The sequence below is a fragment of the Cottoperca gobio genome, chromosome 13 (assembly GCF_900634415.1).
Source record: "Cottoperca gobio chromosome 13, fCotGob3.1, whole genome shotgun sequence".
NCBI classification, from domain to species: domain Eukaryota; kingdom Metazoa; phylum Chordata; class Actinopteri; order Perciformes; family Bovichtidae; genus Cottoperca; species Cottoperca gobio.
This window is the reverse complement of record NC_041367.1, coordinates 23239466-23262103: the sequence shown is the minus strand read 5'-3', so window position 1 is coordinate 23262103 and position 22638 is coordinate 23239466. Positions and strand designations below refer to the sequence as shown.

The 22638-nt window shown below is 40.7% G+C and overlaps 2 protein-coding genes across 6 annotated transcripts; both read right to left on the bottom strand.

Moving 5' to 3' along the window:
- Positions 1-4054: 4054 nt before the first annotated feature.
- LOC115018178 (aldehyde dehydrogenase, dimeric NADP-preferring-like) lies at positions 4055-12948 on the bottom strand. Of its 2 annotated transcripts, none has more exons than XM_029447043.1 (10): positions 12826-12948; positions 11687-11896; positions 11365-11596; positions 9967-10052; positions 9171-9379; positions 7177-7294; positions 6947-7088; positions 6703-6869; positions 6513-6612; positions 4055-4776 (listed from the first exon to the last, which is right to left on the bottom strand). In XM_029447043.1, the coding sequence occupies exons 2-10, from the start codon at positions 11840-11842 to the stop codon at positions 4463-4465; spliced, it is 1524 nt and encodes a 507-aa protein (XP_029302903.1). In that variant the 5' UTR covers positions 11843-11896; positions 12826-12948; the 3' UTR covers positions 4055-4462. The 2 variants fall into 2 exon arrangements, with proteins under 2 accessions (XP_029302903.1, XP_029302904.1); XM_029447044.1 differs by having other exon boundaries at positions 11687-11877; positions 12826-12842.
- An 851-nt stretch (positions 12949-13799) lies between these two features.
- Positions 13800-22457, bottom strand: aldh3a2a (aldehyde dehydrogenase 3 family, member A2a). Of its 4 annotated transcripts, XM_029446381.1 has the most exons (11): positions 22178-22456; positions 21402-21563; positions 20897-21128; positions 20026-20111; positions 19720-19928; positions 19458-19575; positions 18833-18974; positions 18093-18259; positions 17859-17958; positions 17530-17768; positions 13800-14253 (listed from the first exon to the last, which is right to left on the bottom strand). In XM_029446381.1, the coding sequence occupies exons 2-11, from the start codon at positions 21561-21563 to the stop codon at positions 14233-14235; spliced, it is 1476 nt and encodes a 491-aa protein (XP_029302241.1). In that variant the 5' UTR covers positions 22178-22456; the 3' UTR covers positions 13800-14232. The 4 variants fall into 4 exon arrangements, with proteins under 4 accessions (XP_029302241.1, XP_029302238.1, XP_029302239.1 ...); XM_029446378.1 differs by lacking the exon at positions 13800-14253 and having other exon boundaries at positions 16701-17768; positions 22178-22457; XM_029446379.1 differs by lacking the exons at positions 13800-14253; positions 22178-22456 and adding an exon at positions 22029-22153 and having other exon boundaries at positions 16701-17768.
- Between the last annotated feature and the right edge of the window lie 181 nt (positions 22458-22638).

The window sequence follows — 22638 nt, the reverse complement described above, 5'->3', positions numbered from 1 at the left end:
AATGATGTTGTAAAAAGAATGATCAAATTTCATTATTTAAAAAAAGAATTGTAGTATTGCAAACTGATCAACTATGAAAAAGCTTATTATGACGTTCTGTCCTTGAATCCATTCAGTCCCATTGTAATTGTTACACAGCACCTGTATACAGCACATACTTCACTAACATGTCTAATGCTCAGTGATGCACACTGATCCACTGCATATAGGATCATTATGACTACATGTACAGTGTTTTGCTTATATACCATAATGCGTTTTAAAGTCCCCATTCAAGTCGATGCATTAAGCTCATTTTGACCACCAATCAGTGGTTACAGCAAACATGCATGTTACTCCAGAAAGTATTTTCATAATGTCTTATTAAATATCTTGGAGGTCAACAGTCCATCAGGGAGTGGAGGAGGGGAGCAAAGACACAGCATGAATCTACATTACATCTGCCTAACAGCTGAATTATGTAGCCTACATTTCCCACTGCTGCCCCGGGGGCTGCCATGCCTGGCCCTGAATGACAAATGGAGCCTATTGATGAACAGAGGGCATCTGGGTCAGCAGGGAAACAAGAAAGTCGACAGCAGAAGCCTTTCCAGTCGGTGATCGTACCACATCAGGCCCTCTCCTTTTTCAACCATATTTCATGGAAAAATAAATGTAAAGAATGAAAGATGGAGCTTGTACATTCTGCTTTGCCATTTTTAAAGCAAATTAAGCAGATTATGTGTATCTATGAGGAAACAAATCACCTTTTAATCAAAATCAGACACCAGCTGGTGTCAACTTCCAAACACACACACACACACACACACACACACACACACACACACACACACACACACACACACACACACACACACACTAGCTATTAGCACAGCTATTATAAATGCATGCAAACAGATGTCTACCGTCACACTTTTCATATCAAGATTTCAAACTTTTCATCTTCAAAGGTGATCTCTCCGCATTATTCATGAGATGTTAGCATATAGACAGGAGATAGGAGAAATGCTGTACCTCACATGTTGTACATTAAACTCAAATGCTTAGCAGAGTGAAATATGTGTGTGAGAGGGATATCCTTCTTTCCAAAGCAGCAGTGTGACTGAGGAGTGGTTTGTGTGAAGCTCACTGCCAGCAGAGTTCAGTCAGACAGCTGCTGGGCTGAAGCCTTTTTGGCAGACTGTTTTTATATGTAGAGGACAAATGAGGGCAAGTCTCCGCAAAAGTAAACTTTACAGTCCGGCAGTAACAAAGCCCTAAAACTACAGCACAGTCTTCAGGAATATCTCCTGCAGTGCATGAGTCATCTGCAAGTGGAACATATCACAACAGGAGATCAGAAGCCTGACAAACCTGCTATTGTAGACATCAACAGGAAAGTTCATCTCGGAATACACAGCTCAACTAGACTACATGCACTTATATTGTTTTTCAGATAATTGTCAGAGTCAAGCCAAGAAAGTCAAAACATCTTATTTTAGGATGATTAAATCCTAATCCTAGACAAACCAAACTGAAAACATAACTTCCTGGTGGAGTAACAAGTTTCAAAGTAACAGCTCGTGACTTTATTAAAGAACAGAGATCTCTTTCAGCTCAATCAGATAAGAAACAAGTGTGAACATTAGAGTGTGTGTTGTGGTGGTGGCTGAAGTGAGGTCACAACAAGAGACAAATAGTCTAGTTCAAGAATGTCAATTAGTATTTTGTGGTGGTCCTTTTCAAGAAATCTCCATATGAAGTCATATTTAGCCACACGAGCACCATGGCTCTATGGCAGTTTTGGCCAGTCCACCACATACTGCAGGTCAGGACTTTAATGTTTCACTATTGGATGGTTTACTGGGAAATTTGGTTTTGACCAAGTCAAAGAAACTGTTGATTCTTGACTTTTAATCTAACACCATCATCAGATGAAATTATGAATGTGTCTAATATTTTTTTTATATTTTATTAGTGCAGTAGCTTACCCATCAGCCTCAGCTGTTCTGCACGCAAAACCAATTGGACACGGTAAGCATTACCATGGTAACGCATTGGTATCTTTTAGGACCCGAGTTTTACAAGCGTGTTGGAGAACTACAGTGGCCTTCAGGTAACGTAACAACGCAAAAGGCTCTATCTAGAGCTGTTTAGTTTGTCCTTTCTGAGCTACTGTAGAAACATGGCAGAGCAACATGGATGACTCAGTGGAAGAGGAGTAGATATGTAGATAAGAAGGGCTCATTCTAACAATCCTTAGTTCCAGGTGATTATGCTGCATGACGACCAAAATCTCTCTGCAACATTTTCAGCACCGTGCTGACCCGATGGCTCAGAGGCAGTTCTGGATAAGTGGCTCCAACCTCAGAGTGCACATTAAAGGGTGTTCAGTGATCTGTGACCTATCATAAACCTGTAGGATCTGAAACAGCACTGACAGTGCACATCTGCCTTGGGCTATGGAGGCCTGTAATTGGAACAAATAAGGTGTAATTCACACAGTTGATTAGAGCAGATCCAGAAACAGACTGAAGCTGAGGTAATATATGTCCATGCACATTATTGACATGACATATCTGCTTTGCCACTTGCTTTTTGGCTGAAGAACAAGAATCTTTAGGCCTCAGAGTTGAAACGGCATGGACTGGTGTCTCTAACAGATGCATTGTCCGGGCCTGGTCAACAATCTCCTTCAGTTGTTAAGGGTTCCGTGCAGTACAACTGAAGTGAGCCTGTTAGAGCTGAAGCAGGATGAGGAGATGGCAGCTGTTTCCTTTTGCTGGCCCACAAGCTGAATGCCTGGATCTCCCCAGACCTATTAAGTGATAAAGCTGTCAGGTTAGAGCTTAGCAGAACATCTCAGAGGAGCAGAGAGAGTTGACGCTAATGGTGCGCTCGCTTAAAAGACTTTAAAGGCTTTGAATGCACTGTGCCCAGATTATGACGGGAATAACACGTTAGATGTGTCATGATGTGTTATAACTGTCATCTGGGATGTTATAGATGGTAAAGTCAGTGGCTGAGAATACATCACACATGCAAACAGAACCAGATCTACACTTGATCTTTGACTAATGAAACTCTGCATCTTCTCCTCTTAATGTCAGTGTAGATCAGGACTGAGAGGCTCTATATTTAAATGTATCTCTTCATTGTAACATGTGGAACATTTAGTCACCATAGTCCTCTTCTTTAGCCCTCTGCTGCCATCTAGTAGCCACACACAGTAACTACACAGCATGCTTCTTTTTTACTGAAACAGTATAGAACCAACTGCCTGGACAGAAACACATATGTCACCCCTCAAAAGGATCATTTGTATATCAATAAAAGAAGGTTTTAAATTGAAGTAAATGGGGGCATCCATTTACAAACTCTCACACAACTTGTGCAGTTTAATCCAGTTTTAAGTTTAAGTTTATTTGCACAAATAAAAAATACAGAAACATCACAATGATAACAAATGACATGCGGTGCAGGAGGCAGATAATAAACTGGGCTTATTTGAAGCCTCTACAAAGCAGCAGGTTAATAATATTTTAAGCATATTTTGTAACATATTTGAGAGAGGATCAGTTTATTATCAGAAGGGTACGCCGCTTCATATGGAATCTCTAAATCTTATGTGAAACTGGCCTCTGCAAGTGAGACATTTAGGGGGATGAAGATCTGAAACCAAATCTCATTTATCCTGTGGTACGCTCACTAATGTTGTTACCTACATTGATCAAGAATCGTCTCCGTTTTTTAATTCTTCATTCACCGTGGAAGCATGCGAGGAAAACAAAATGATTAATTTGAGGGAACAGATGTTTCCACCTACAACATTAACTCTTTAGTGTTAGAATAGAATGACCTGCACTCTTTGTCGTGGCATGTATCCAGACATGTAGCTGTGACCCTACAAACACATCATTAGCAATAGCAGATGTATATTCATGCAGAGAAATTGCAACAATGCTGAAGTGTTCTTAAATAGTTCAATAAGAAAAGTGAAGTAACGCTTGAGGTTTTTAGATTAAGAGAATAATAAATGGTGCTAAATAAAAATGGAAGATGATCAACAAATCAATAAAATCTAAATATTTTATTCTGGAACAACAAGCAATATACACATGTCCTCACAAAGTCAATGTTAAGCTCCAATAATGAAGAATGCAGAACAGGACTCGGGTGTTTAAGTTTGTTTGTCTCGTCACTAAGGGAGGAACTCTAATACAAAATAGATGGACAGCAAATAAAAGTTAGAGTAAAAGCTTATCTTATTTTTATCTTTAAAATATCTGAATACAAAACAGGATTTTAGAACATGGAAATCTTTGCAGCAGGCACTTCTTCTTCTTCTTCTTCTTCTTCTTCTTCTTCTTCTTCTTCTTCTTCTTCTTCTTCTTCTTCTTCTTCTTCTCCTTCTTCTTCTTCTCCTTCTTCTTCTTCTTCTCCTTCTTCTCCTTCTTCTCAGGGTAGGTGTGACTAAGTGTCTCTAGTTATAGAAGCCTCTCCAGTACCAGCAGGTACAGTTGAGGCCTGCAGCTATGAGCAGGATGACCAGCAGGGTGACGAACAGGCCAAAGCCGATGATGGTGGCAACGACGGCCCAGATGAACGTCCTCTTGGACATGTCGATCAGAGGGGACTTGAGGGCCATCCGCACCCTGCGCGCACGCCGGCGGTCCTGAGGAGGGTACCGGGACAGGTTGACGCTCTCCATACCCAGAGAGCGGACCAGGCACGCCCTCTGGTGGCTCAGCTGGTCAAAGCTGTGTTTACCATGGTAGCGGCCCATACCACTCTGACCTGGAGGGGTCACAAACACGTCTGCAGTCATGTATTTTCAATTTAAAAACTGTATTCTAATGTCTGGGGTAACTGTGTGGTCTGATATTCAGTATTCATAAATCCTGCAGTGTTGGTGTCTCCACACAACAAACTCATGTCCACCAGCCCAGCCAGTGGCTGCTGCTTCATACCAACAGACAGCAAACGCAGAAGAAAGGATAACGATCTAAAAGACACACTTTCAAGTAGGGCTTTGTACCTCAGCTTGACACCAGAGTTTCGAAGGAGTCTGGCAGTTTCCAGTTTCCTCTGTTCTAGTTCTCACCAGTGCTAACTCTACAGACAGATGGGAGGGGTGTGTGTCCTTACTGTTAGCCCTGCTCTACTTGTGCAACACATTGAAAATAAAGCCTTAAAGCTGCACTAATTCATATTTTCATATAGGGCTGTCACAACATCAGTTTTTCACTATACAATTATTTGAAAATTTGAAAAAATACAATAAAATGAATAGTGCTATTAGTCAAATTCATCTTTACTTTGTTTATTGTACGTGTTGTCTGTTTTGATTAATGAATTAAACTAAATAAATACGAGTGAAGGGAGGTGGACAGAGAGTCTGTAACCATAACTGTACAAAAGGGCATTGGGCAAGAGAGATAAAGTGAGAAAGGAAAGAAACGGAAATGATTTAAGAGTCACTGGATTATTTACACAATATGTGTATTATTAACATTTCATGATATTGTTAATACAGGTATATCGCGACACCTCTATTTTCATATGAACAAGGGTCATATGACTGTGTACTGTTTTCTCTGATAAATGTGTTCTTTACACAATTAGTGGAAAAGTGAAAGATTAAAGAATATTATTGGAGACATTAAAAGGTCAATAAAGAGGTAAACGTAAAAAGTACGAAAACTACAAAGAATGTGTAGCAAAGGGAGTAAACCAGTTGAAGGGCCACAGGGGCCCATTGTTGATGTCATGCTTTCAAAATATGGCTCTGATAGTTTAAAACATTTACAAGAATGTTGTGATAAATGTGGTTTCCTGGCAGGAGGGTCGTTAAGTACTGCACAGATACGGAAACTAGGCATGATCGCCAATGTTATTTTATACTATTTTAATGCTATTTCAGACTCATTTACATCATCACTGTGATTATTGTACTGTAAATGCTCTTATTCTGTCCTTGTACTAATTGTTATGTTTTTGCTGTGAAGCACTTTGGGCTGCAATTCTTGTATGAAAGGTGCTATACAAATAAAGCTTATTATTATTATTATTATTATTATTATTATTATTAATGTGAAATGTGTCTCTTGTACTGATGGACACATAGATAATGATCACCAACACTGCAGTCCCCCTGACTTTTTAGCTCATTGTTTTGGTTTTACAGTGTGCAACTTTACTGTTTTGGTTCAGTCCACTAATCTCACTAACAGTGAAAGAGCTCTGATAAATCCACAGTACTCTACCTGCTCAGCACCAAACAGGAGACAGACACCATTAGTGAGCATAGTGCAGCATTTAACAGCTAAACAGCCAGGTTTCTTTATTTCTGTCTTGTTTTGATCTGGAGTGCACCTGTTTGGCCTAACCAGCATAAGAACAATAGAGGGGAAATAGGTGCCCGACAAAAAAAGATAGTGCCGAGGCCTCTTTAACAGGTTACTCTGACCACACACTGCCACCGTGATGAAGTCCACCGGAGTAAACATATAGTAATGCACTTTGAGTCTTACCAACACCACCAAACGGCAGCGAGCTGAGCGTATAGTGCATCATAACGTCATTGACTGTCACTCCTCCACTTGTGGTCTCCTTAATCATCCTTTTTGCTTCCTTCAAGAGACAGGAGAAGAAGAGAAGAGAAGGAACATTAAAACATTAAAACATGGATCAAATCTCCTCACACCTGCTGTCTCCTCTCACCTTCTTATCAGAGCAGAAGATGTAGAGCGCCAGAGGTTTCTCTCTCTCGTTGATGAAGCGAATGGCATCATCCATGTCACTCACTGTCACTATGGGCAACAAGGGGCCGAAAATCTCATCCTGCATGAGCCTGGAGTGAGGTGGTACATCCTTCAGCACTGTCGGGGCTGCATGTACAATGTTCATAAAACAGACATATAGATTTCAACATATACTTATTCACTATCTTGCTGTATCGTCCTACCAATGTAGCGCTGTGAGGCATCACTCTGTCCTCCCACCACAGGGGTGTAACCCTCCATCAGACCCATGACTCTGTTGAAATGACGCTGGTTGATGATTCGGCCGTAGTCTGGCGAGCATTTGGGATCAGCTCCGTAAAATTCCTGGGATGGATCAAAAGGTCTTGATCAAAATCCAGACTGTGCAGTTTCATGTACACTAAGATGTTAGCTCGGACAGGTTTAAAGGTACCAGGAGAGTTTGTCGGAGGCATTCCACTACTCGTCCCTGGATGCACGGTTCACACAGGATGAAGTCTGGAGCGATGCACGTCTGACCGCAGTTCACAAACTTTCCCCATGTGATACGACTGCACACAAACCGAGAATGGAAGAACACAGTTGAACATTTAGTGTGTCAGTATTTTAAGTTTTAGCAAAATTAAGTTAATACACCCAAAAGCTGAAGGATAAGGCCCGTGGTGCGTATGTTCCGTCCTCTTAGACCACTTAGAACCACAAACATTTACATTGTTTTCAACACTTTTCCAAACCACTGTATAAGTTGTACAATTCAATTTCTGCTTTACATGTTTAACTTCACTTGCTGAGACTGCTTGCCTGAGATAGAGTTACAGCGATACATCCCATGAAACTCTGCTATCTTGTTATTTGGTCATCAAAAATAATTTTAACTTAAATTCTGAAAATGTAAACATATTTGATTTGATTTTGACTTGTTTTTTGGAGGTTTGTCTTAAAGGTTCAATGTGTAATTCTGAGAAATGTGCTCCAAAGAAATAGTGGGCAGTATTTCACCTCTAAACTGGGTCCATATAATCTCTAATGTTTACATATTACTTGTAGTAGTTTGGCATATTTATTGTATTATAATTTATTCTTTATAGTGTGTATTGCATTTACTCCTGTGTAATGCCTATCAGTCAGTCAGCAGGGCAAGAACACCACCAACTAATGAAACTGTGAGAGCCGTCAGAAAACTCTGCTGTTTTATAATCTTCAGGTGGAGCTGATCATCTGTGTTTACTGGACACTGATGTTAACCGGGGCTGTAGTCTGTGTAACGTTATGTTAGTTTGTTTATTGGACTAAATCCAAAATGGCAGAAACTAGAAAACGACCGCATATTCGTCTCATCTTCCCGGTGACAGCGCAGCCAGAAAAGCTGCTGGACCTGTGTAACGGCAGCAACAGGGAGTCAGCAGTTCCCCGGTGCTGTGACTGAACTGCAGCTAACTGAAGCTACGCTGTTTCCCGGGGCTGCAGACAGATATACAGTCAGAGAAACAGCCTCCTGACAGCTGTGAGGATGAAAAGAGGTGGTGCGGGGGGTTTTCTTGTTTCTTTGAATGTAATGTAAAACAAACTATAAAACAGGAACATGGCTGTAATATTTAGAGTCAGGCAGCTGTACTTCTTCTCTCTCTGGTCTGAGGCAGACTGCAGCTACAGTGACTCACTATCACCTCTAGAGGAACAAGTGGTATTACAGACTGGACGGAGCGCAGCTAGCTGTTAGCATGCTAACTTCAGTAGATATCTCTGCAATACAACACAGAGACGTGTTTGACACAACATCAACACTGTTACCTCTTCACACTCTGTTCATAATGTTAGTTCATTGTTTTAATGTTTTAAATTAAATTCTGCCATATCTTACACATTTAACTTTTAAACAGCTCTCTTCTAAAATTAGTAAGAGCTAAAGCTAAAGTCTGACCAAATGAATGGTAAAAAATGATTCACTATGACAAATTCTTCAGGACGTTTCAAGTCGCTCAAGTACTTTTGTTATAGCAACTGAAATGTATAGAAACGATGCATGCCAATAAGGTGGGAAATAAAATACAATGTTAGTAATATAAAGTGAAGTATATGCCTTTTGTACTAAATGGACAAAGAAATAGTAAAAATAAATAAAACAATAAGCATGGTCCGTACTGAGAACTATTGATACCAAATGAACTATGTTTATTCAATAGATTATTCACCTCAGTATTCCATAATAACACTGTATCATTATAACTTCAGTTTAGTGATAATAGGCTTCATGCTAACGCTTTGGCAGGACTGCAGACGCAGCAGGTGTAGTAGTTCAAGCTGCCACCTAGTTCAATCAAAGTGTTTAACCTCCACATGTCATCAAGTACACAGTGCTGTATTCTTAGCATAAAACAAGTCATTCAGCTCTGTGTATGCCCACTGGTGATATGAGTGCTGTGTTACCGGCAGGCGACCCTGATCTCACAGTTCTTGTCGATGTAGCAGGGGCTCTTCCCTCCCAGCTCCAGGGTCACTGGGGTGAGGTGGCGAGATGCAGCCTCCATCACTACTTTACCCACGGTGCCGCTGCCTGTGTAGAAGATGTGGTCAAACCTAAGCCTCAGCAGCTCTTGTGTCTCTGGCACTCCACCTGTTACAACCTGGTACAGATCCTGGAAATAAACAGCAACGTTTTATTACCTCTGCGAAGGACATTATGTTTTCTTTCACTCTGTTTATTTGTTTGTCAGCAGGATTACAGAAAAACTACTGGCCTGATATTGATGAGAATTGGTGGAAGGGTGCTATATACAACATTCAGAGTCTGGACCTGGATTGACTCTCACCTCTGATGTCACAAGTAAACATTAGTCCTCTGTATCTTTACATAGCAAATAGATGTTTGCTGCTTTATTAATGCTCTGAATGTCTTATATGCCTTTAACATTGAGAGAAAGATCTGCATTCTCCGAGCGCTCTTCTAGTTTATCATATTTATTTATCTTTAAATATACAACTATGTCAACTACACGGGGTAACTTATGAAAATATAAAGCATGTATGAAAATGACAATTTCCTGACACATTCAAGATTATGCCCTTGGTCCTTGCGGGTGATGGAGGGAGACCCCTCCTACGGTAGACACATGGCCCTGGTGACCAGCATATCTGTGATGCACTGTACTGTGTTGGTACAAGGCTTTGACATTACAGCAGCTCTGAACATTATTCCATCAACAATAGCAGTGGGTGTTCAGACCTTGTCCAAATAGCGAGGCAGCAGAGCCCGGAGGAGGAGGGACGAGTACTCGCTGAGCTCGGACGGCTTCACCACAGCTGCGTTGCCTGTAGAGAGAGAACACGGGTTTCTGTGAATGGAATGAGATCACCGAGTGACGCAGAGCGGACAAGTAGGAGGCTGAGAATGCTGTCAAACTGAAGTACGCACCAACTTATTTTTCCTTCAGTTTTTCTCAAACTTGTGCGCCAAAATTCTATTTTCACCAACATGCATATAGTCATTACCATATATTTTTATTAATGTTTTATTATTTTGTTTATTATTTCATTAACTGTTGACTCAATATTTGATGTTATCCTTTACATAAGGGTATATTATATTATATATTATTTACCAAAAAATAGTCAAAATGGCTAAAAATGCCATCATCTCTTAATCTATTCAAATATCTGTTAATATAAATAAAGAATCGCTTAAGTTGCTCAATATAATGCTCTGCAAGTATAATATGTTCACTATAGACATTTTCCCTTATCCATGGAAAACATAACAAAAGGTTGAACTTAAATTGTAAATAAGGACACATTTAACTTGTTTTACTCGATGATACAGAAGAAAGTGATGAAGCAGATGACTTTTAATTCCCTTTTTTCTTTTCTTTTTTTAATAACTCCTGCAAGGGAACACTGACATACATCTGGGGTGTTGAAAATAAAATGACCCTTCTCTGCTCATCCAAAAAAGTCAGACTACATCCACTCTGCAAAAAGAAAACAATACATAACCCTCTACCTAACAGTTTCTACCCACAGGCCATCAGGCTTGTGAATATGCTCCCCCTTAAACTATGCATGGTGCACTTTGTTGTTGTCCGCCTTATTTGTGCAATATTTCAAACTTCACAGTACTAACACTGTACTGTACTATGTGCAATACCTTTTACCTCTTTATCTATTTGTATATTGTATATTGTGTATATCTCTTGCTTTTAGCTCATTTTAAATTTAAATGTTAGCTCTTGGAGGATTAGCAAAGTAAGTTTTTCATTGTACAGTATAACTGTCTGTTACCTGTGCATATGACAATAAATACCTTGAATCTTGAATCTACCCCTAATAATTTGTGTACAGCTTAGCAAGTGACAATTACACCTTCATGATTTGTATCAGTGCGTGGACTTTGATGGACTCATAAACCCCAATGACCTAACTTCAACCTGAGCAGAGGTCTAATCAGCAATGACCTAAAACATGTGTGGATGTACAGGACCTGTGGGTTAGATGCTCATTTCAAACTGGCAGTGTCATCAGAAAAGATTGATGGAAACAAGCTACAATGTACACTGGCAATGGAGGTCTACATGAGTCCACTTTGGTAAGTTATAAAGAGGTATTGAGGGGCACAAAGGTTCCTTACCAGCAGCGATAGCTCCAATCAGGGGCAGGAGGGTGACGGCCCAGGGGTAGTTCCAGGCCCCGATGATGAGCACCACTCCCAGAGGCTCCGGCTGCACATAAACCTCGTCTGATATGGTGAGGAGGTTCTTCTCTACCGGCCGAGGAGCCGCCCACTCTGCCACCTTCTCTATAGCCAGCTTGATCTCATTCTCAATGCCAATCAGCTCCAAGAGCGGTGTGTCATACTGGCTCTGTAGGAAATCCAGCATACTCAACACATTACACTCACATAAATATGACATTACATGTTACATGCAGCAGTGTGCTGTGTCTCCACCCACCCTGTTGATGTCCTGTTTTAGAGCGGTGGAGATCTCGGTCTCTTTCTCAGTGATCATCCTCTGCAGAGCGTGAAGCTGCTGCTGTCTGAACTCCACAGGCCGAGTCCGGCCGCTCAGGAAGGCCTCCCTGGCCCGCTGCACCGCCTGCCTCTCCATACACGCAGCTGGAGGACAGTAAAGATCCTCTGGAACTGCAGACAGCAGGCTTGTCTGTTGGGAATATACAGTAACAATAGCAGTGACAAGCCAGAGTCCAGTCCGGCTCCTCTACTAAAATGTCTTGATTTACCTTCCTCACCACACATGTGTATCTATAAAGTCACTTACCTAAAAACCTACAGAAGAAAATGATAAATGAGTGCTTAACTGTCTTATTTAATCTCATAAGTGATGCCAAAAGATAACACAGTGCGTACAGTGACACCACCAACAGCCTTCAACACGTTTAAACTAGGAAAACACTATGTTGCCACAAAACAACGGTTGTAATGTGCAACAAAAAAATGAATCAAATTAAATAATGTGATAATTGGATCTGGTAAAACTTACATTATATTTTCTTATATAAATTGTATGTTTGCCTTTAATAAAACAAAACAAAACAAAACAAAGACCTTGGCTGACCTTTTTTTGATTTGATGCAAATATGTCTGTAGAAAAACGTCTTTGATTTGTATCAAAACGCTCAAATCCACCCCCATGACACCTTTGTTATTAATGAGATCTTTTTGTTTGTTTGGTTAAAGTTATTATAAATAGGCTAGAAACGTAACTGTATTTGTATTGGGTGGTTTGTTGTCATTCTGATAGACCCCCAACAGATATTTGTAGAAACATCTTGTGAAGGAAAGTGTTTTTTGCAGAATGATGATGTATAAGAATCTGCATCTGATAGTATTTGCAGACAGAACTTTTCACACCTCCGTGTTGACGTGTATGTATTCACAGGAAGCCTTTTAAGGTTTCACTGTTTGATATCTCCTGTAGTTCAGTCTGGGCAGCGCGTGTTAGTCTTTTGTTTTAAGTAAGTACATTAACTTATCTCTGCGATCTAAACGCGATTATGTTGAATATCATTTTGGTATTATCCGTTTAGTCGTTTGATTCGGAAAAATGAAAAGCAGAAAAAGCAGACTCACCAAGACTCAGGTCAGATACACATCCAGTGGATTCCCTCTGAAATATTAGTTGAATAATCCGTCTGATCTGATGTGAAGCGGTTCAGATGTCCGGCACGCTGCGGGCTGACTGACTGACTGATGCTCTTTGTACACAGTAACTGTAACCAGCAGCTTCATTCAGACCGCCTCAAGCAGGGAGAACCCTGATAACATCAGACCCCCCCCCCCCCCCCCACCACACACAGTCACACACACGCACGCACACACGGAAAGTTGTGGGACTTTTACTTTACAACTAATAAATGATGATATATTTATATATATATAATTCACTAACAGTAGCTTATACAAAGTAATTATGTCAAATGTGTATATATATATATATATATATATATATATATATATATATATATTAGCCCCACTATTTAACAGCTGCACTATTAAAGTGATACGCAATAATGCATCAATAATTATAATCCAATAATATAATATTGACGACATCATTCTGAAATGAGGGGTTCTGCAAAAATGACTTGTACTTTGTACCAAGTACTAAGTACTTTATTTTAACGGTAATACTTTTGTACTTTTACTTAAGTAAAGTATCTTGAAAAGCAGGATTTTCACTTGTAACAGGTACTTTTACCTAAGTAAAGTATCTGAATACTTCTTCCACCACTGCACAGACACACACACACACACACAATACATTAATTCAAAGTACCATGAGTTAATAAAATAATTATCTTGTAACTGTTGTAGATCGTGTTTCTACTTTTACTTCCTTTAGTTGAGTTAATAAAATAGTCATCACGGTGGTCAATGTGTCTTAATAACAGCATGAGTCATTGCAGCCATGTCATAAATTACAATAACCTTGGTATTGTGTTAATAATATGCCACTGTGAATATATATCAAACTCATAAATCAGTTCTGTCCAAAGAGCAAAACAATTAATACAAACTCAACAGCAAAACAATGAATTATAATAAACGTTCTTGTTGATGTTTAATTGCAGAAAGTGTGGAGCACAATACAAAACACAACTGGCTTCAATAAAAGCAGACATGATATTCACACTGTGATGAACATGTTTAAATGTGTGTGTGCGTTTCCATTGTTTAGTGAATGAGTCACTGCTACTTAGATTAGCAGTGACATGTTAAATACAAATATTACAGATAATATTGCCACAAACTTGATGTAAAATAATAAAAACAATGATAGCAGCTTAAGATGAATAGAAATTAAATGCAATAAAAACATATCTTTAAAGGACATAATTCAGTCAAATCGTCTACATGCTGTGAAATGTTATGGACCAGTAAATGACAGCAGAGCTGTATTTCCCTGCAGGTCAGGAGTCCATGTGGCTGTCCCGGGATCACCTGCACCAGCAGGGTTAAACTCAGGCCACCTGCTCCTCAGCCCCACTGCAGGAATCTCTGCAGGAAACATGGAACCCAGATGAAGTAAAGAGACAGATCCAGACTGTTTGAAATACAGGGTTAACATATAGTTTAACAGTTCACTGAAGAAAAAACAAGTGTGGATGTCAACAAAGGTGGTGGGGTGGACCGAAACAAAAGGAGCCATTTAGCAGAGGAGAGTAAAGCATGCTGGGTAATTAAAGGGAGGCTAGATGAGGGGGCATTATGTGGTTAGATTTCCTGGACAACACCACACTTTGTCTGCCGGAGACAAAGCCATTGTTGTGTGAGGGTGGAGGCCTGTAGGACCGTATGTATGTGGGGGGAGTACTCATATCTGGGTGTCTTGAGAAACTCTATTTGAAATGATTTAAAAGAGAGAGAATCCGTTTTTCAATTGTTACATAACGCAGAACATTAACGTTTCCCAGTGAATATGTTCAGTCATTCTCTAATCATGCCAGCACTGATTAATACTGAATGAAGTCTTCAGTTTTAACCTTGGCTGAGACAATGGGACAAAAAGTGTGTCAATCATTAACAAAGATGTAGCACTACATGTTGTTCTGTAAGACAAGTCATTAGTGACATCGGATGGTTGTTGCTCATTAAAGCAGGTCTAAGGGGAAGGCAACATCAGAAATCTGTTACGGTGTAAGGGACAAAACACAAAAGCAAATAATGTCACTCAAAATATTAGTTTGTGCATAACACATTAAAGGTCCAGTGCGTAGGATTAGGTGACATCTAGCGGCGAGGTTGAACAACGGTGGCTTTTAGGTCATGTCTCTGTAGAGCCAGTTTGGTTTGCCTGTTCTGAGCTAGTGTAGAAACATGTGGTGGTGAAGACGACCCGAAGGTCTCATTCAAAGCCAATGAAAACACAACTATTCTTAGTTACAGGTGGTTATACAGGAATGAAACATAGTTATGAGAATTATATTCCATTTCTGCTAATAAATCCCGTTAAATCTGACACACTGGACCTTTAATGTCTGCTTATAACATGTCAAACAAGATCTGATTGCTCAGTTTATTAAACCATTCAATAACATGAAACATAGTTCTAACTTAAAGTATTGATAAATAGAAATAATGTTTCTCAATCAAACAAACAAAAATCAAAAGTAGCCTTAATGGACAACACATATTACATACAAAGGTTCTCAGACACAATCACCCCTCCAGTTATTTAGTTAAAGTATAGCCTACCTGTTTTTAACAGGGAGAATCTTTTTCTCATTTGAAGTATCAAAGTATCATAATAAACAAACTCTATCTCTCTCTTGCTTCTACTCAGTCAGCGTTCACACTTTCCAAATTAAACCAGATTTCTCCACCCATCTACCTGAAGCTAAACAAACTGTGCTGTCAAACTTTAACACTGTTCCTTCCCCTGCTTCTGTCGGTGGTCATGGTGATGCGAGCCTCCTCCGCTTCATTCCCTCCAGCTCATCACATCCAGCGCCGGGGTTTCTTCCACTGAGCTCAGCAGAAGTCCGGCTCTACATTCCATCATTCAGAAGCTAAAACTCTTCATCACCACCACCACCACCACCACCACCAACACCACCACCAGTGTTTAGACTCCATCATGTCCACACATTTATTGGATCACTTTAAAAATTAAGTCTCTCCTGACTGAACTACCTATCTTAGTAGGAGTACAGCCTCTGATAGGCTTGGACAAGTGCATAGAAATCAGGTGTCATCTGGTGTAGTCTGTACGCCTGCAGGACCCTGAGGCGAGCAGGAAACATGGTGGCCGACCCCTTCCACCCCGGACACAAACACTTTGAAACACTTCCCTCTATCCGGAGGCTGCGCTCCATCTTCCCGACTGCAGTGAGCCTCAATGACATTCTCATTAACGCACATCTTAGACTACTAACGCTACACATCGCACATATTCTCTTCACTCGTGAACATCCCCCATCAATATTCTGCGCATCCTATCAACTAAACTGTTGTATTGGACATGTTTTATATTTCTTTCATATTTTTATGCCATTTTTCTATTCTGACTTTGAGGTATTTGCCTTTCCTTTGAACATGTGTATTGTATGCACCAAACACCAAGACAACTTCCTTGTAATGAAAACAGTTTAAAGGTTAAGGCTATGGTAATTTTCTATATTTTTATATTTAAGTGTCAGCAAATCTCATGAAAACACCAAAACCGAATTGAAGTGTGTGTGTGTGTGTGTGTGTGTATCAAAGCCTGATATTTCTTATTCCACTGTTGACTAAACAGTTAAAATCACATCGTCTTAATATGTGGCTGAAATGGTCCCTAACAAATGCAATATTTACTTGTCTTTGCTGAAACTATAGCGCCCTATTACAGAGCTTTTTTAAATGAAACAATATGTTGCTATAAGATGAATTCAGTAGGAAACCAGTGGGAGCCAGAGACAGAGCAGGAAAGGCAGAAAGTTTTAAGACACTGACAAACACACATCTGCTTTTGCCTTATTCTTTAATACAGGTGCTTGGATGGTGCAGCCTTTGAAGGCAACAGTTGTCTCACCAGCAGCAACATTAGCAGCCATTGGTAACTTTGATGAGAAGTTGTCAAAGCTTTACATTACTGTCGCTGTTTGTTCTTATTAATAACCCATGGTGTTAGAGAGATCTTCTGGTTTCTTGTATGACATGTTATTTTTTGAACAATAAGCCTAACACATCGGAAAGGGATTTAAGGTTAAGTAACCAGACACTATTGATGGAGGTGATACCTAATGTGCATTTAATTGCTTTCATAATCTCACAAAACCTTGAAAACTATGTTATTGCATTGTCATGTATGTGTTAAAAAAATAAATCATGGTGATGCTTTATTTTACAGGTCATAGTTTCATAGGAAGGAACTGAGGAACATTTAGTACTGATTAAAAGGGAAAATGGAGACCGTGTTCAACTGGTACACTTCCAATTACTTTACTACTCTCAATTGCTTGTGTGTCTAGAGAGTATTCTAGTCATGTCACAGCAGGAAAGTGAAATGAGTGCACAGGAAAGCATTGCATTTCAACACAGAGAATAAAGGTTCCATTAATAATGAATCAATATTTACTTGTTTTAAGAAGATTCCTTTGAAAAACTGCTTTTAATCTGAACTCAATGCACTAAACTCACACACGTCTCAGAACTCTAATCTCCCTGTAATAAGTACCAAAGTTAAAAGTTCTTTCCAGGAAACTACAGACGTGTAAAACAAAACATTAATGATACCAAAGCAAAACCTTTTATTCCTCTGTGGACCGGACCGGTATATTTTAGTTCCTTTACCTGCACCACAAATGCTGCCAAGCCAGCCAACGCGGCCAGCAGTGCCATGCGCTGCAGCCTGCCCACATTGACCTGCTTGAGCAGAAAGAATCGAGCCCAGCCCAGCTTTTTGTCTGTGTGAGGGGGGTACCGCATGCTGTTGACTCCCTCCATCTTCAGCTGCTTGATCAGACAGCTGCGCAGGTGGCTGAGTTGGTTGAAGCTGTGCCGGCCGTGGTAAGAACCCATACCACTGTTACCTGAGCGACAAGTGGGAGAAGAAGTCAGCTTTAAATGTCAGCAATAAATTCCTCCAAATAAAGAAGTTGCTTGAACTGTTATACACTCACCAACTCCTCCGAAGGGCAGAGCGGCAACAGTGAAGTGTACCAGACAATCATTAGCCAGCAGCGCTCCGCTGGACGTCTCAGCGATCACCCTTTTGATCAGCTGTTTCAGGAACAGTCCGTGCAAGTCAATCAAACGGAGCATTGTGGGTACATTCTTAACATCAGACACAAAGCGATATCTACATATTACAGTGAATAACAGGAGACAAGCATGTCTTCTGGTGATGCGTTTACCTTGTTGTCATGGGAGAAGACGTATATAACCAGAGGTTTCTCTCGCTCATTAATAAACTGGATGGCCTCGTCTACACCGCTCACTGTGATGATGGGCAGCAGGGGTCCAAAGATCTCCTCAGTCATCACTTTGGATTCTCCCGTCACATCCTTCAACACAGTGGGGGCTGCAGGGAGACAGGAAGTATTGATACTGCTTCATATACAGGTGGTGTAGTGTTATATGTTTGCCAGTTGTACCCTGGCAAGAAGTCAAATGTGTGTTCTTTAAACGCTATGAATACCACTATAATGTAATCAACATATTACATATAGATGAGAGCTTTGGAGAAAATGCCATTAGTTTAGTTTACTGTCTTGTCTGTTTCAGCTACTGAAACAGACAACTGTATTAAATGTCTCATCCATCTGTGCAACAAAGATGACCTCCATGAAACAGCTTACCTAACAGTTGTCCTAACAGACTGGGAAGTGATTTCTCTACCTAGAGCCTAAACATTTCTGCTATTAAAGTAATACTACACCAAACCATGTTTGAGTATAAAACACGCACTTGGTATACAGAAAGACAGGGAAACACAGACATGTTGATACTGTTTTCCTTTCACTGTCTGAGGCACTCTCTCATTGAGCAGAGCAGCTTTAATCAACCCCATGTGCAGTTCACACGACTTTAGATGCTTGCCTCACATACAGTATAAATTAGTTTTCGCAACCAATTGCTCAAACACATCGTGTACCTATGTAGCACTGGGATTCATCACTGTCTCCACCAACAGCAACGGTGCTGCCCTCCATAAGACCCATGAGCCTCTTGAAGTGCCGCTGGTTGATAATGCGTCCGTAGTCCTCGAAGGTTTCTGGCGTCTCTGTGTAAAACTCCTGCAATGAGTGAAATATAAAGATGAATCATCTTTCATTTAAACTATTAAAGACAATGAATATATCATTAGGGGAGGGAACAGAAACTTGTATACCCTTGAAAACGAGAGGATACAGCTCAAGGGGTTTATCCTGAGAATACATTTCTGACACACAAAGCCTCTATTGCATTCAGCTGCAAACAGGTACCTGTCAGTGGACCCAAATAAACTAACTAAGAGATACACCTTAGGGTCACGGAGCAGAGGTTTGGACTCAGAAGCCCCATATTAGAGTGCTTTTTGTAGTTAGTGACTGTATTGTGCAACAGTCTAGATTTTACAGCACATGGGTTTACAACAGTGTTGATCGATCATCATTCCTCGTCTATTACATGTCAGTGAAACCTGAGTCAGTCTCATTTCACCTTTGACCTTCATTCCTTCAATGAACAGGTTTCCATCTGATAATAACTGACTTATTCCAATCCAAGTTTAGACCAACCTTGATGCACTTCTTGATCTCTTCCACTACTTTGCTCTGGATGGAGGGTTCACACAGGATGAAGTCAGGAGCGATGCATGTCTGGCCACAGTTGACAAACTTTCCCCACGTGATGCGACTGTGTTGGAAGAAAAGCAAAGAGATATCAGACCTTGAAGATACACGTTTGTGTTGCGGTAGCTCCCCGACTGCTGTGTGTTTATTAGTTATTTAAAGATCCAAGGGAGTTCACTTATGGCAGCATTTTACATTTCAGACTGACCGACATGCGACAGTAATGTCACAGTTCTTGTCGATGTAGCAGGGGCTCTTCCCTCCCAGCTCCAGGGTCACAGGGGTGAGGTGGCGAGCCGCAGCCTCCATCACCAATTTACCCACTGAGCTGCTTCCTGTGTAGAAGACGTGGTCAAATCTCTGCCTCAGCAGCTCCTGGGTCTCTGACACTCCACCTGTCACCACTGGGTACAGATCCTAGGGAGAGGACATGCAGCCATTAAAACTCCCTGTACATGTAGATGAAAGATAAAAAAGAGTTAGCGTGTCATATGGAACAAAGCAGGAGGCTCACTTTGTCTAGATACTGAGGGAGAAGATCCTCCATGACCTTGGCAGAGTGAGAGCTGACCTCGGATGGCTTTATGACTGCTGCATTACCTGAAAGAAGAAACAGACACAATGACAATCCTTAAAATCGCTTGTAATGAAGGGGAAAAAAAAGCCTTTTGCCAATTAAAGGAAAAACTAATGACAAATGGGAAGCAAGGGATACGAAACACTCTCACTCCTCCCAGTCAATCCTGTTCATTGTGTATTAAAGAGATAATTCTGCTGCCTGTTTTATTATATCCAACAGCACAAGCACTGAATGACAAGACGTTTGTTTGGACTCTTATTTAATTCCTATAGAGCTGCAACGATTAGTCGATCGACAGAAAGATAGACAAACAAATAGATAATAGATAAGACAAATAATGTAAAAGTCATTTTGAAGGCAAAAATGGTAGAAAATGTGGTTTTGAGCCTCTCAAATATGGAATTCTTTGGGTTTTGGACTAACAAAACAAGACATTTAAAAGACATCACCTTGGACTCTTTAACTATTTGTTAGATTCAACAATTAATCTAACAAATAATCAGCAGATTAATCAACATTGAAAATGATTGTTAGTTACAGCCCTAAATTCTTATTGGCTGGATAAATATAATTTCAGCCAGCTGGCATCCTTTGATCTCTCTTGCGTTGTGGTCTATTAAAACTGAATTAATAGGTTTACTTCTTCAGTGATGCATTTCTCCCTGTACGTTTGTCTAAAGTCAGTGCACGCAGAAGTCAGATTTAAACCTGGGTGTTACGATGCAGCAAAAGGGCCTACCCATGTAGCTTCTGTAGCTACACTACGGCACGAATACATATGGTTGTGCATGGGTATATTTAGTACCAGCAGCGATAGCTCCAACCAGTGGCTGGAGGGTGACAGCCCAGGGGTAGTTCCAGGCCCCGATGATGAGCACCACTCCCAGAGGCTCCGGCTGCACATAAACCTCGTCTGATATGGTGAGGAGGTTCTTCTCTACCGGCCGAGGAGCCGCCCACTCTGCCACCTTCTCCATAGCCAGCTTGATCTCTCCCTCCAGTCCCAGTGTCTCAAACAGCTCGGTCCCATTTTCACTCTGAAAGCAGGAGATACTAATTTAATCATCATCTGGAGTACCAGTCCAGACGTGTTTCACTGTGTTCATTTGTTTTATAATCCAATTGTCGACAGAGTTCTGAGCGTTTCTTTCAAATTGTGTTAATAACCGTTTCTCCAATTATCTCAAACCAGCTGTTCCAGATAGACTGGAAATAATCTAGGCAGTGAATGTTGGGAAATGCATTGGGCTATAATGCAGTCCAGTGATCTGCCAGTACTAGGACCTACTGGAAGGTTGGGACTAACCCACCTTGCCGAGGTCCTTTTTGACGGCCTCTGCTATGTCCCTGCGTCTCTCTGAGATGAAGCGGAGCAGGCTCTTCAGCTGGTGGATCCTGTACTCCAGAGGCTTGGTTTTCCCTGTCTGGAAGGACTTCCTGGCCCGTTGAACAACCAGCTGCTCTCGGGACATCTTAAACAGAGAATGAATATACAATATGAAGGCCAAACGTAACCTTTGAATGCCCTTGACGCCAACTTTAAACTTCGGATTGATTAAGTACAATTCTAAAGTCAATAGTTAAGATGGCTAACGTACTTAAAGCAAATTCTACCAAAAGCTGTCCGGTTGATGCTACAGCTGCTGCTATAGCTAACGTCATGTCCGCGGTGTAAACACGGGAGAGCATGCACATGGTTTGTAAAGGACACTGGCCACACATTGTTAGATACATTACCTTTGCCGTTAACCAACAAAAACACTGAAACTAATATGTTTTCAAATAGAGTACAGAAAACAGCATAGCTGCAATATCCAACATAGCACTATCCGAACTGCAATACCTCTAAAAGTATTGTGTGCCATACGCAACCCCAGAGCTTTGTTTGAGCCAACACTACCTGCACTGTAAAGGAAACAATGTAATACTCCACTAACAGCGTCCCTGTGTAGCGATGCTGTGAAGACTAGCTTAGCTTGTTTGCCAACAGCCTAGCATTGCAAACTGTTGTTGAATAGCTAACGCTGGCTATAGCAAATATACGAACAAATACAAGCTATGGATAGCTATGTAAACCATTCCTTACCTTTTCAGTATGAACTGTTGACGATAGTAGCTAACTACTAGTGAAGTTAGGACGTCGTGCGTGTTACGTTAGCCACATCCAGGCAGCAATTGGTATGAAGGTGTGTCCATCAGGGAAATGACCAATCATCTTCAAAATACAACCAGCTGACCTCCTCCATTACAATAACAAACACAATGTCGCCGCAGGTAAACAGGCCTATCTGAGGCCTGTACTACTGGTACTAAGAAGCAGGATTTGGGGTTAGCGAGGTAACTTCAGGGTTCCCCCTTTAATTATGGGGTTTCTTTTAGGAAGTGTTTCCTTGTGCGATGCGAGGGTCTAAGGACAGAGGGTGTCATATCCTGTACAGTCTGTAAAGCACACTGAGACAAATGTATCATTTGTGATATTGGGCTATATAAATACATTTGATTTGATTTGATGATTCACTCTGCTGGGTTTTTAGTGCTGCAATGGTG

Bases quoted from the DNA above. Each gene is read 5' to 3' on its own strand.
- aldh3a2a (XM_029446378.1), bottom strand. From the start codon at position 21,563: ATGTCCCGAGAGCAGCTGGTTGTTCAACGGGCCAGGAAGTCCTTCCAG. The intron at 18,260-18,832 runs GTACACGATGTG...GTCTCCCTGCAG, and splicing joins TGAATCCCAGTGCTACATAG to CCCCCACTGTGTTGAAGGAT. The intron at 17,769-17,858 runs GTGAGTGTATAA...CTTGTCGCTCAG, and splicing joins TCTGCCCTTCGGAGGAGTTG to GTAACAGTGGTATGGGTTCT.
- LOC115018178 (XM_029447043.1), bottom strand. From the start codon at position 11,842: ATGGAGAGGCAGGCGGTGCAGCGGGCCAGGGAGGCCTTCCTGAGCGGC. The intron at 10,053-11,364 runs GTAAGGAACCTT...CTCTCTCTACAG, and splicing joins GATTGGAGCTATCGCTGCTG to GCAACGCAGCTGTGGTGAAG. The intron at 4,777-6,512 runs GTAAGACTCAAA...TGACCCCTCCAG, and splicing joins GCTGCCGTTTGGTGGTGTTG to GTCAGAGTGGTATGGGCCGC.